The sequence below is a fragment of the Nicotiana tomentosiformis genome, chromosome 8, assembly GCF_000390325.3.
Source record: "Nicotiana tomentosiformis chromosome 8, ASM39032v3, whole genome shotgun sequence".
NCBI lineage: Eukaryota > Viridiplantae > Streptophyta > Magnoliopsida > Solanales > Solanaceae > Nicotiana > Nicotiana tomentosiformis.
The window spans coordinates 68,349,947-68,364,306 of NC_090819.1; the positions used below are offsets into that span (position 1 = coordinate 68,349,947).

At 40.0% G+C, this 14,360-nt stretch overlaps 2 protein-coding genes across 2 annotated transcripts; both read right to left on the minus strand.

The window, feature by feature from the left end:
• Positions 1-7,138: 7,138 nt before the first annotated feature.
• Positions 7,139-9,680, minus strand: LOC138897636 (uncharacterized). The gene is made up of 4 exons (XM_070183630.1): positions 9,522-9,680; positions 8,822-9,205; positions 7,597-7,821; positions 7,139-7,501 (listed from the first exon to the last, which is right to left on the minus strand). Exons 1-4 carry the CDS (start codon positions 9,678-9,680, stop codon positions 7,139-7,141), a joined length of 1,131 nt encoding a protein of 376 aa, XP_070039731.1.
• A 1,874-nt stretch (positions 9,681-11,554) lies between these two features.
• On the minus strand, positions 11,555-11,893 carry LOC138897637 (uncharacterized). Its single transcript, XM_070183631.1, has one exon. The coding sequence runs from the start codon at positions 11,891-11,893 to the stop codon at positions 11,555-11,557; it is 339 nt and encodes a 112-aa protein (XP_070039732.1).
• Between the last annotated feature and the right edge of the window lie 2,467 nt (positions 11,894-14,360).

The following is a 14,360-nucleotide window of genomic DNA, read 5'->3' on the forward strand; positions in this document are numbered from 1 at the left end:
GCTCTAATTCAATTCTAGGTCGCATCCTATGCGTGCACTACCCGTCACATGCCTATAGTCCTGGAGGCTTTGGACCTACTATTTAGGTGGTTCTAGACTTTACTTAGGTTGCTCAAAATGATAAAACTAATCGCACATTCAGAACAAATAGGACTGCACATAATAGTAATAAGTGGCTCATGTTAGCCTCCACACATAGCAACAAAGGCACGCAAACAGATTTCAGGTTATATGGTAGACAGTTTCAGAATCAATACATATTTGAGTCGTTAAGTCCTATAGACATAGATTCTATGTGATTCTGATTTCCAGCAGTGTATAGGCGACGTTACAACTTTAGGCTAACAGAGCTGTAGATTAAAAGTATTACAATCCTATAGGCAGGATATCTAAATGCTCATGCAGTGAGGTAATAAGACCATTCGAAAGCCCAAGATTAACAACGATGATCTTATAAATACGATGTCTAAGATGAGTAAATAGCATCTTATAGGAAGGATTTCTAACGGTAGACGATTGGAGTTGGTTTTACAACACTTTATCCTTATAAGCATATTTGCTAGGCATGCACTGTGAAGTAACAGAAAGAAGCCGATTAATTATTTAACCCTACAATCATGGTATCTAGATGAGTATCAATAGGAGAAGGTCTTTATTATTTAACATGATCTTATAGGCATGATATCTAACACATGGCAATAGAGCAAATTGAGCAAATAACCAATGAAATTCGAATCCTATAGGCATACTATCTAATAGCGTATAGAAGTGGAGCATGTGAAAAAGTCAAGCACTTAGATTCTTATAGGCATGTTTTTGCTAATAGTGTATAGGAATAGAACATGTTGAGTGAGTGAAGTACTTGAGTTCCTATAGACATGCTTTCTATCAGTGTACAGAAAAAGAGCATGTAAAATGAGATAGCAAACAATATGCATGTTTTTTACCCTTTCATGCGAGAATAGAGTATACTCGTATTCCCCCAATTACATTAACACCCCAATTATTTGTTTACAAATTATTACATACCCAGATAATGAGCAAAAGTACAAACATGAAATAAAGGAACAACTGAAAGCTTGGGAACAAGCCCAAACGAAAGTAACCCAGCATTACCCGAGCCTTCGACATGCTTTCTTTAATACGAATAGATGGCCCAGATTGAAACGTATCTCAAACAGGAGAGTGTGTCTACTTGAATAGCCAAAGGCCATACATGAACTCATACCAAGCCCAACATATACAGATTGACCACATAACCAAATAAGTTAATGGAGCACACATGGAAATCAATTAAACAGCCCTAAAACAATGCCTCATAAAGACAATATTATATGATAGCTAGTAGGATTCACATGAAACACACTGGCATTTCAAAAGCAAAAGTGACAGGATTGATTAAGTCAAGAACATGAGAACTATGAGAATCAGCAGGGCTTATTTTCAACAGGGCAAATTTTACACAGAAAACAACATAAGTTTATGAGTGAGAAATTATTCAACAAAGGGAAAGGGTGTAGCATGCTGAACACAGTCATACACTAGGAAGACTTCAGAGACATATCTATTTAATAAATAGAGTGAACATATAAAATGCCAAGTTTCAGAAATCAAGCTTAAGGCATGATCTAGGATTAGTCAAATGGACTTTGGACTTAGGAACTTTAATCATAGAAGACAGACAGTGTTGTAGTTAAGAGAATAGCAATTTCACATGCAAGTTTATATCATGGGAACCTAAACAATATAACAAACAGACTGGTGGGTATGGTTTTACAACAGTCGACAAACAACTTAACATACTGGGTGTAACACAACGACTCGAAATCCAAGAACTCGGGGTAAGTGAGGAAAACATAACAATTTAAGGTTAATAAGACAGGCATATTTCAAGACTTATACCAATTGACCATGTGTAACATAAGAAGCTAAATTCATTGAGATTCAATTAGATGTTTAGGCAATATTGGAGGGTACATGATTAACAAGTCGAGGAATACAATCGTCAGAGTTACAAAAAGCAGAGGAATATGTTTGGCTAGATATTAAAAGAGTGTTGCAATATGGGATGATCAAGGATCAATTTGCAGGGTAGCAGTGGGTTACACGTAAAGGGTTCAACAGAAAGAGACTCATTAAAGAAAATTCAAGGCAGGCGTTAATTCCATCGGAGTTTCAGTGCAAGTGTTTGAAGTGAGACATGATAAAAGGGTTCAATATTAGACAGTGAATGTAGGAATTTAAGCATACATAAATATGACAGCCTCAAACAAGCATAACAGCTTAAAATTCTTCCAAATTGACTACACTAAATGCACATAATCAAACTTATACAAGTTCTGATGAAGGATTGCAGATAAAGTTAGAAGCGAGGTCGGCATAGTGTTATATTGGCTTAGAAAGGTCCATATAATACAAATGTTCAGGAGCATGAACACAAACAGGGAAGAAACATAAATTGTAAGGGATTGAACACTTACCAATTTGCCGATTGAACAAAAAATGGAGGAGAATCAGTAGCAAAGTAAGAACAACAGCAAGAACTCCAAACCCTAGTGCGTCAGAGTTCACATGAGCTTCGAATGAGCCTCGAGTAGTGCTCGCACTAGAGGGGTAGATGGAGATGATTCTGGTGGCTTTGGATTTCAGCCGGCCAAAAGTAGTATAGAATAAGTGAGAGTGAGAGAATAACAGTGACTAAGGTCTGCTAAGGGAATAAGGGATTTATATAGTGTTGAATCAGGCGAGTAAACATGGAAAGAAATCAAGCAAACGTAAACAAGAAAAATAAAATATCAAATGTAAATTAGTAAAGTAACCGGAAAGGAAAAAAATCAAACTCCAAACCATAGTTAGGGTTCGATGCTTAAAATCGACCAACTGGTATGAAGAATCAAGCCTTTTATTCATGTATATGGATGAAATACTGTCCAAATATACAAGATTAAGGTCGATTCCAGTCCGATATGGAGATGGTACTTGCCAAAATTGAGCAAGTACCTATGTAATACCATAAACAAGTGACTAGTAGCGGAGAAACATAGATATGGTAAGTAAATAATGTTGGAATCCTATTAGCAATGGGATTAGGAGAGGGATTCAAGGGAGAGGCGGCTAGGGTTCTTCAGGAGAGAGAAGATGAGAGTAAGGGCATTTAGGGGCAGTGTCTCAAAGAGAAAAGGTTTGGGTTCCGGGGGTTTGGGATAATTAAAGGTGTAAGGTGATCGTGGGCCATGGATTTTAAGAGATCAATGGCCAGGATAAAAGAAATGTGGGGCGGGTCGTTTTAAATAGGTTCCAACCAGGTTGGTCGAAAGGGTCATTTGGTTTGGGCTGGGACTTTTGGGCTAATAGTTTTGGCTAGATTTTGGTCCGAATTTAGCCCTATGTTGGGGCTATAAATTAAATATACGAAATTTATTAAAATAATTTATAAAAATAATTAATAAATAATAAAATTTTTATTTATACGATAAAATGGTTGAAAAAAATAGATTGACATTAAAAAAACATAAAAAATGCTACTTTTGCATGAATAATGTAATAAATTTAATTATGCGTAGAATATAGGCTATTATTGTAAAATTATGTAAATAGCTCAAAAATGAAAATATAATTATATGAAATTAAGTAAAATATTATAAAATATATATGTGGATGTAAATAATAAACTTGGATGATTAAGTCATCACAAAGTAATTTAAAAAGTGTAATTAATAAATATTTGAACAAATTAAATACAAGAGAATCAAATCCAAAGCCTTAATAATTATGAAACATTACAGAAAGTACTTATATGACTCTTATAAATTGGTGATGATGCATATATGATATTTTGAAAGTATATATAATATTTATAAAAATATGAGGACAAAATTGGGTATCAACAACTGCCTCTCTTTACCCGGAAATGATGAAAGAGTTGTCGAGTAAAAAAATGATGACCGATTTTGTACGAAACGACTGATCATGATGTGTTTTTTTTGAAAAATGGGGGTCGAACACTGGTTTCTGAGTTGCCTACATATCCCTGGTGTTACGAAAATCAGGCCGTGTGTAGTTCTAGATCCAACGGTGAATGAGACCGATGGAGTTGTTATATGTTTCGAAAAAATCTTTTGTATAGGATGTTGTCATGAGTGACGGATAATTTCAGGTGGAGATATGAGTGCGGATTTGAACGTTACAGATGTATAAGGCAAATATTTGAACAGTTACGGGACAAATGATAATCAATTACTGATCATTGGTTACGTTTGAGATGATCGAAGGATGTGAATGTTGTGAATGGAAATCAGAGTGAGAATTTCTCCTTTTTGTAGAACGGTTACCTTCCGAGTTACCTGCAAAACTTAGAACACGATGCACACAAAAATATGGGGTTATTGCGAAAATTTAAATGTGATGTAAATTCCCTTCGGACCATGAGAGTTTTCTTTGGATGATGAGGATGATGTCCTTAGAACATGACGTCCTGGTCCATAGAGCGTATGATAAGGAATTCGCAGGCCATGAAATGGTGTCCTCGGACTATGAGGATGGTGCCTCTGGACTATGACGCCTTTGAATAATGATGTGTCATTTCGAGAGATCCTCAGGCCATGGCATGATGTCTTTAGGCTATGAGGATGATGCCTTCAGACTATGACGCCTTCGGACAATGTGGCAATGTTTCAGCCAATGCAAAGATGCGGAGATATTGATCGTTTGATAGAGGGAACATTTGATGCTTAGTTGTATGCGAGAACGAGACAAGACAATGCTTACCCTTGTATGTGATGAGGGAAATGTTTAGCCCTATGTAGAGAAAGTAACGTTTAGCCTTATGTAATGATGGAAGCAATGCTTAGCCTCATGTAATGCAGTTGAGACGATGCTTAGTCTCATGCAAGGAAAGGCAGTGCTTAGCCTTATGTAGCGATGGAGGCAGTGCTTGGTCTCATGCAAAGAAAGGCATTGCTTAGCCTTATGCAGCAATGGAGGCGGTGCTTAGTCTCATGCAAAGGATGGAGACAGTGCTTAGTCACATGCAAAGAAAGGCAGTGCTTAGCCTTATGTAGCGATGGAAGCAGTTCTTAGCCTCATGCAAAGAATGGAGGAAGTTCTTAGCCTTATTCGGCGATGGAGGCAGTGCTTAGCCTCATGCAAAAGATGGAGACAGTGCTTAGTCTAATGCAAAGAAAGACAATACTTAGCCTTATGCGGCGATGGAGGTAGTGCTCAGCCTCATGCAAAGAATGGAGATAGTTCTTAGTCTCATTCAATGATGAGGGCAATGTTTATCCCTATACATGAAGAGCAACGATTAAATGTGAGAGGGAAAAGTGATTTTTAGCTTGACGCGTTTGTTTTTGGCAACTTCTGTCAGTATGAAAATAGTGATCTTGTTGTTGATATATGTCTGTGGACGTGTTTGTTATATCCCTCGTGACTGCATCCAAAGAAAAATCATCAGTTCCGGGGGGAAGGTTGGTTTGTGCCTTCGATTCTTCATTTCATCTTTGCTACTTGTCTTGAGGTCTTTTTTGAGTCACCCTAGGAAACGTCTGGCTACAACAAAAAATGAAATTTTTGAAAAATATGCATTTGTGATAAATCGTTTGTATAAAAATGTAGTTTGTTCAAAATGTGTGATGATGCATAAAACAAATAATGTTTGAATCGGATATTGTGACACATTTTGAGACATTGCAACCTCCTCAACTCAGAATTTTGAGGACCCTCTTCAGAATTCTGCCCCAGTTTAAATGCATACTTCCGGCAATGCATTTCTTGGTGATTGTTGACATAATGAGATTGTTGAACTCGGAATCTTGCCCCAATTTCTGACCATAGAGGGGAATGAAGATTTTATTATGATGTGACCGAACCCACAGGGCTACCTACGTATCCCATCGTAAATGGGAATCAGGTCAAGCGTAGTTCAGGTTAAATCAAATAGAAAGTGCAAACATAATCTTAAACATAATATCTCTTGACTACGTCTGAGTTGATAGGTTTTGGTCATATCTCTCCATCTATCTCTACAAGTATAAGTACTCCTCCTGTCAGTACTCGGTGGACCATGTAAGGGCCTTGACAGTTGGGTGAGAATTTCCCCTTTGCTTCATCCTGATGCGGAAAGATCCGTTTCAGCACCAGTTGCCCCGGTGTGAATTGCCTCGATCTAACCTTTTTGTTGAAAGCACTTGCAATTCTATTATGGTAGAGTTGACCATGACACACTGCGTTCATTATCTTACCATCGATGAGAGCAAGTTGTTCATATTGGCTTCGTATCTATTCCGCGTCGTTGAGCTCGTCCTCTTGTATGATTCTTAAGGAGGAAATCTCCACTTCGGCGGGAATAACGATTTTAGTACCGTAGACCAGTAGATAGGGAGTTACCCCAGTTGACATACGGAGTGTGGTGCGGTACCCGAGCAAAGCAAATGGTAATTTCTCGTGCCATTTCTTGAGTTGTTCACCATTTTCCACAATATTTTCTTGATGTTCTTGTTGGCAGCTTCTGCGGCTCCATTCATCTACGGCATGTATGGTGTAGTATTCCGATGCTTGATCTTGAATGTTTCACACATAGCTTTCATTAGATCACTGTTGAGATTGGAAGCATTGTCAGTAATGATTGACTCAGGTACTCCAAAATGACAAACAATACGATCCCGGACAAAATCCGCTACGACCTTCTTAGTCACAGCCTTATAGGAAGCAGCTTCAACCTATTTTGTGAAGTAATATATAGCCACCAAAATGGAATTGTGTCCGTTTGAAGCAGCGGGTTCAATTGGTCTGATGACATCCATGCCCCAAGCAGGGAAAGGCCAGGGTAAACCCGTTGCATTGAGTTCGTTGGGCGGCACTCGTATCATATCAGCATGTATCTAGCATTAGTGACACTTTTGAACATATTTGATGTAGTCTTTCTCCATGGTCATCCATAAATACCCTGCTCTTAATATCTTCTTGGCTAAAATCAAATCGTTCATGTGAGTTTCGCAAGTTCCGGCATGTATTTCTCCGAGCAATCTAGATGCCTTCTTGGAATCGACACATCACAACAATCCCAAATCAGGAGTCTTTCTATACATAATTCCTCCACTCTGAAAGAATGGTTGTCCAATCTTCAAAGCGTGTGCTTCTAAATGTGTGTAGCATTCTCTGGGTATTCTCCTTTCTCCAAGTATTCCTTGATATCGTGAAACCATGGATTTCCGTCAAACTCTTCTCCAACATGAGCACAATAAGCTATCTGCTTACGAATTTCTACTAGGATAAAACAGATGAAATTTTTGTCTGGATGTTGTATCATGGAAGACAAGGTGGCTAATGCATTTGCGAACTCATTTTGAATCTTTGGAACATGCTTGAATTCTATCTTTGTGAACCTCTTGATCAACTCTTGTACACAATGCAAGTATGGAAATATTTTAGTGTTCTTGGTAGAACATTCTCCTACTACCTGGTGTACCAATAGATCAGAATCTCTGATTACCCGCAACTCCTGAATGTTCATGTCGATGGCCAACATGAGTCCCAAGATACAGGCCTCATATTCTTCCATATTATTGGTCACGAGAACCTGAGTTTTGGGGATACCGGATAATGTTGATCGGTTTCTGATTCTAAAACAGCTATGATGCCCACTCTCTTGAAGTTTGTTGCTGTACCGAAAAACATTCTACAACCGTCATATGTTTTGGCAATATCTTCTCTTACAAATGACACTTCCTCGTCGGGAAAATACGTCTTCAATGGTTCGTATTCTCCGTCTACGGGGTTCTCTTCCAAGTGATCGGCCAATGCTTGCCCCTTTACTGCCTTCTGAGTCACATAAATTATGTCGAACTCACTTAGTAATATCTGCCACTTTGCTAACTTCCATATAGGCATGGGTTTCTAAAAGATGTACTTCAGCGGGTCCATCCTTGATATGAGGTAGGTAGTGTACGCACAGAAATAATGTATCAACTTCTGGGCTTTCCATGTCAAAGCACAGCAGGTGCGCTCCAGCAAAGAATACTTGGCCTCTTAAGGTGTGAATTTCTTACTCAGATAGTATATCGCCTGCTCTTTCCTTCTGATTTCATAATGTTGCCTCAAAACGCAGCCAAGGGCTCCATCCAACACGGACAGATACAGTAGCAGAGGTTTACTTGGTTCTAGCGGGACCAACACGAGCGATTTAGATAAATATTCTTTGATTTTGTTGAAGGCTTTCTGTCATTCTTTGGTCCAGCTTGTCGCAGCATCTTTCCTCAACATCTTGAAGATCGTCTCACAAATCACTGTTGATTGTGCTATACAACGACTGATATAATTGAGGCATCCTAGAAAACCCATCACGTCCTTATTGTTCTTTGGTGGTGGCAAGTCCTGAATAGCTTTCATTTTTAATGGGTCTAGCTCAATACCCCGGTGGCTGACGATGAAACCCAACAACTTCCCAGCAGGGACTCCGAAGGCACATTTTGTAGGGTTCAACTTCAAATTGTATTTTCAAAGTCGGTCGAAAAACTTCTTCGGGTCTGCTATGTGATCTGAACTCCTTTTAGATTTTATGATAACATCATCCACATACATCTTTATTTCCTTGTGTATCATGTCGTGGAAGAGGGCCGTCATGTCTCTCATTTAGGTGGCCCCACCATTCTTCAAACCAAACAACATCTTTGTCCATCAAGATCTGGTGATATCCTGCGAAGCAATCCACAAAGGATTGGAGTTCGTGCTTGGCGCAGTTGTCGATCAGTATGTGTATGTTGGGCAATAGAAAATCATCCTTAGGACTTGCTCGGTTCAGATCTCAGTAGTCAACACATACTTTGACTTTCCCATCTTTTTTCAGAACTGGCACAATGTTGGCTAACCAGGTCGGGTATTCAACCACTCGAAGAAACTTATCTTTGATTTGCTTGGTAACCTCCTCTTTTATCTTCAGACTCATATCTGGCTTGAATATTCTGAGCTTCTGCTTTACTGGAGGACACATGAGGTTGGTGGGTAGCTTGTGATCTACTATGGATATGCTTAACCCGGTCATGTCATTGTAGGACCATGCAAAAATATCCGCATATTCCTTTAGAAACCTGATATACTCTTTCTTCTTTAGCGGTGATAGATGAACGCTTATGCGAGTTTCTTTGACTATTTCAGAATCCCCTAAGTTGACTGCCTCAGTTTCCTCCAAGTTGGACTTTGGTTTGTTCTAAAAATTCACTACTTTTTTGATAATTTCCTAATGTATTATATCATCTTCCAAATCTTCCGAATCATTGTCCTTATGTTGCGTTGCCTCTTTACATGTCATAGTCAAAGGTTCATCAGGATATGTAATAATTCTGCTAAAAAGAATGTAGAAATATAATAATAAATATAAAAAGTAATAATGCGTTAATAAAGCTTAAAATTGTCAACAAGTACGACTCGACGACTCGAGTAATTATTTCAAAACAAAACATTGGAAATGTCTTAAATGCTCAAAAACAATTTAAAAATAAGTCATGCTAATTCTTCTAGGCTACCCAAGTACTCGGCGAGCCCGGGATGGCTCCTTCTCCCATTATCTGAATAGTAAGGTCTTCGTCCTCATCTAAAATTGCACTGCAGTCCATATCTTCCTCATCCACAAACAGCTTCCTCATACTGGCCAAAATCTCATCGTCCTTAGATCCCCACATCATGTCAGTCTAGCGTAATGTTCGGTGCAATAGTGGTATGGGTTGTTCCAGCGGATAGTAATCAGCATGCCACGACGGTATCCAATCCTGGCATTCTTACACGATATATTCATACCCGAGCCCAAAGGTCGTGCCATTATACTATGGTCGTATGGGTTCTGTGATCCCCTGAAGCTGTCGACCAAGACACTTGCCCGGTTCATATCCCGTCCACAACAATATGATTTCTATCTTATTGCTCCACCATCGATCCAAATCAATTGCGTTTACCCTCTCAATGCGGTGGTATGTTTATCCTCCCAATTTCCTCATGTTTTCAATGACTGGAATGGTCTAATTGGTGTAGATAGGGTTGCTTCCATCTCTATGAATGATCACCTTCTGATGATTCCATTCGAACTTCACAACCTGGTGCAGATTAGAAGCCATTGCCCCAACTGCATATATCCATGGTCTTCCCAACAATAGGTTGTAAGTGGAATATATATCTAGCACTTGGGATTCGACATCAAACTAGGTCAGGGCCATCTGTAGATCAAGGTTGATTTCTCCGATAGTGGCTCTCTAAGATACATCGAATGCTTTCACATTCATTCTTCCCATCCGTATATCATGCATGCCTTTACCTAATCTTTTCAGAGTAGTCAGCAGGCATATGTTCAGGCTCGAATCTCCATCTATCAGGTCCCTGGCAATGAACTTGTCTTCAAATTGCACAGTGATGTGCAATACTTTATTGTGGCTCAACCCTTCTGGCGGTAACTCACCTTCGTGGAAAGTAATTTTGTGACTCTCCAGCACCTATCCGACCATGCTAGCCATCTCTCCGCTAGTGACACCAACGGGTACATAATATTTTCTTAACACTTTCATCAAGGCATTTTTGTGTGCGTCCGAATTTTGCAATAGTGACAAAATGGATATCTGGGCGGGAGTCTTGTTCGGGTGATAAAATACAGAGTATTCTCTCGCCTTTACCCTCTGCCAGAGATCATCAATGCTTGTTTCAACCACATGTGGCTTAGATGCAGCTTCTATGCTTGTTCCTCCAAGATTCTCAGGAGTGTAAACTCTACCAGTTCTAGTCATACCTTGCGCATCACATGTGTCTTCCATCTTGGCCTTCCCTTTCTTCTTGCCTCCGCAACATAATCCCATGGGATGACATCATACTTATAAGATGGTGTGGGAGCTACCATCACGGTGAAGGGCATCACTACCTCGACCTCAAACGGTGCCTGAGTTTGTACCACAAACGACAAGAGGGTGATAGGAGATGTCTTTGGAGAATCCCCCTCTCGAATAAGTCCAATGGATCCCTCCTGATCCCATTCCTCATCATTTTCTATCACTTTCAATCCCTCGCCCCTATGATCTGGGGGAGGGTTATTACGAACATTTGGTGCGGCTTCCTTTGCTTGTATAACCTTAGTGTTGATCAGTGTCTGAATCGTGTCCTTTAATATGCGGCACTCCTCAATGGTATGACCCTTCATGCTTGAGTGATAGGCACAAGTTTTGTTGGGGTTACTCCACTGGGAAACGTTTTCAACATCAACAGCAAGAAGAGGGGTGACGTAACTAGCGATCTTCAGTCTCTCACACAGTTGGGCTATGGGCTCAGCTATTGGGGTGTATTGTCTGGGAGCTCTACAGTAAAAGTTTGGGCATGGCTTTGGGTAGTTTTGGAGGATGGGTGATGGTGAATGGTAATATGCAGGTTGAGTGTTATAGGCGTAGTAGGTGGTGGCAGGGTATTGGTATTTTGAAGGTGAGGGATCATATGTTGGTGGAGGAGTTGGGTATGTAAGGGGACAAATAGGGCCCTAGGCTACCATCACGGCACCCACTTCTTTCTTTTTTGAGATACCTCCTGATTACAAGGCTTTAATTGTGGCTTGAAGTGCCTCGACATTAGTCAACATCCCGCTCTTGATTCCTTTTTCTATCCTTTCTCCTAACTTGATGATGTTTGAGAACTTGTGATTCTCGATAACCATCAGCCTTTCATAGTACTGTGGATCTTGGGCACTAACAAAGAACTTGCTCATTTGTTCTTCTTCAAGTGGTGGCCTCACCTTGGCGGCCTCTGATCTCCAACAAGTAGTATACTCGCGGAAGGTTTCTGTCGGCTTCTTCTTGAGGTTTTGAATATAGAAAATGTCTAGTGTGTTCTCTGTATTGAACATGAATCTTTCCACAAAATCTGATGCCATGCTCACCCAATTCGCCCACTTCTTCAGAGATATATAGAGATAAGGCGTCTCCTATAAGACTTCGCAGTAGGTTCTCAGATGCACCTTTGGATCACTAGTGCCATCAAACATCTCAAACTTGGGAGGTTTGTAACCCTCCGGCAGTTCTACATCTGGCTGGATACACAAATCTTTGTAGTTTAAACCTTCAACACCCTTCCCACCTTCACCACTCTAGACTCTCTATGTCAGTTTATCAAGTTCTTCTACCATGTTCCGAATGAGCATGTCCTTTTCCGTCGTCTCAAGTATGTATAGGGTTTTTTTGTGGGGTATGGGTAAGGTTTCCTCGTATATCAGGTTTCCTTGATGGGTTCTTGGAACTTGGGTATATGGGTGATCATTGATTGAGGTTTGAGGGGGATGGGGGTAGGTTGTGGTGCATTTTAAGGAGTGATATAAGTGGTGGTTTGTGGATATTGAGTTGGGTGATGGTGGTGTTGTTGAGGGGTTTGCAATGGTGGTGGGTTAAGGTTTAGGGAGGTGTGGGATTGTTGTATTGGTGCGATGCGGGAGGATTCAAAGATATGGGTGGTGGATTCTGGTTTTGTGTGTTTTGTAGTGGTGCTTGGTTCTGAGTGGTTTTATTTCGCTAGTTAATGTCGGGAACATTTAGAGTAAGGGAAAGGTTTGCTAGATTTCGGACCTGCTCAAGCTCACCCTGCAACTCCAGGATTTTCTGCTACAAACATAGGACCAACTCATTCTTTCCTGGCGTACTTCTCCCATTTGAGGTTTCAACATTCTTTGCCACGGTAGCATTATCTTTGCGAATAACACTTAAATTATCCATCTTCACTTTGCCTTTGCCTTTGTTTTTTGGATTGCTAGGTGGAGGAGGAGGTGGAGGACCTCTGGATCTAGTGTGGTATGCTGATAATGCCAGTATGCACAAACCAACCTTTGGGAATGAGAATAATCAAAAGAAAGATAAAAGGTAACCAAGTCAGTAAGACAAAGTGAAAGAGTGTTTGCAGTATTTTAACATATATCACATAAGGTCATGCGATAATTCGCGTCCTAATTTTTCAGACCTCATTGTGCCCGAGGTAGGCCTAAGCGACACATAAGCTTGGAGAAAATTCATGCCAACATTTTGCCTCATTTCCTTAGTGTGAAATAAGCCAAAACAATCTTTCACTAAATCAAAATAATAATTTTAAAGTTACTAATAGCATTAAGTTTTATTACATCAAAATCTAATCTAAGCTAGAAAGCAGTAAAGAATATTATCTCCTAATCTACTTGGTCTGTGAAGGACCTTCTCCATGCTTGGCTCTCTTGACCCCATCAATCATGTTTCGCAGATCGCGCATGTTCAGTAGTAAGTAAGCCTTTTCCATCTTCCCTCCTTCATCATCGTCCATGCCTTGACAATCCCAAAGCCTTTTTCTCATCTTTCCTTCTAGCTAAATCAATCCTTGCTCCAAGTATTCTAACCTCTCTGTCGACTTATTGGCAATATCATTCCATTCCCTTATCGCCTCCATGTTCACTTTATGTTGTTCCAGATGCTTAGCTTCTAATTCGAACACCCTTTTGCATAGCCTCTTATACTTCACATGTGCTTCATCCACTTCATCTATGATCATATCCTTCATATGGACTCCTGGTTTGACATCCCCAACTATGTCGTCCTCCAACCATGCAAGATAGTAGTACATATGACCGGCGTGATACCTGTTTGGTTCAATAGTTTCTCCTTCCACGATGATATTTTGGTTCCATATGTGTTGCACTTCAAACTTGAATGGGATGACATCCCCTTTGAAATCTGCCTTATATTGAACCATGTTGGAAACTCGAGGTATGACTTGTTTCCTTCCAACTTGCCTCATTACCCTTATAGGAGCGTAAAGATATATACCTCGCAGCCCAATCAGTACTAAGTGAGTAGTTCCTTTGGATCTGATAATGAAATCACTACTAGGAAACCATTGAAACATCCAATGCACTTGCTCATCTATCAGATTGCTGAAAGAATGCACCCATCCTACAACATTTTTGGGCTTTGCAAACCTATCTAGAATGAACGTCATTTTCTTTGGGTGATGATTGGCTATGTAGTCATTCAACGGCCTTCACATAAGCTCCTGGTGATACTCACCCTTCTGAAAGTGTTCCAAAAGCCATACTTGAAGCAAGAGATTATAACCCTCAAAGTGTCCGGACACATGCTTGCAGTGATCTAGAGCACGATACATCTCAGCTAAGATCATCGTGATGATGGTATACGTCTGTCCCTCGATACCTTCTATTAAAGTCCTGGAGACCATGGCTAAGTGAGTATGAATTCTTCCCACTTGCATCGGAAAGATCAACAAACCTAAGAAGCAGACTATGAAAATATAAACTCGACGGTGCACCCATCCCAAAGAGGTAATGGCTAGCTCCTCATGATGAAGGTGATATGATTTACTATGCCCAT

What these genes read in the sequence shown, in the direction of transcription:
- LOC138897636 (XM_070183630.1), bottom strand. Translation starts at nt 9,680, where the DNA reads ATGATGTGGGGATCTAAGGACGATGAGATTTTGGCCAGTATGAGGAAG. An exon ending in CGGGCTCGCCGAGTACTTGG is followed by an intron (nt 9,206 to 9,521) that starts GTAGCCTAGAAG and finishes GTGAATTTTTAG; the next exon opens with AACAAACCAAAGTCCAACTT. An exon ending in AAACCGATCAACATTATCCG is followed by an intron (nt 7,502 to 7,596) that starts GTATCCCCAAAA and finishes ATGAACATTCAG; the next exon opens with GAGTTGCGGGTAATCAGAGA.
- LOC138897637 (XM_070183631.1), bottom strand. Translation starts at nt 11,893, where the DNA reads ATGGCATCAGATTTTGTGGAAAGATTCATGTTCAATACAGAGAACACA.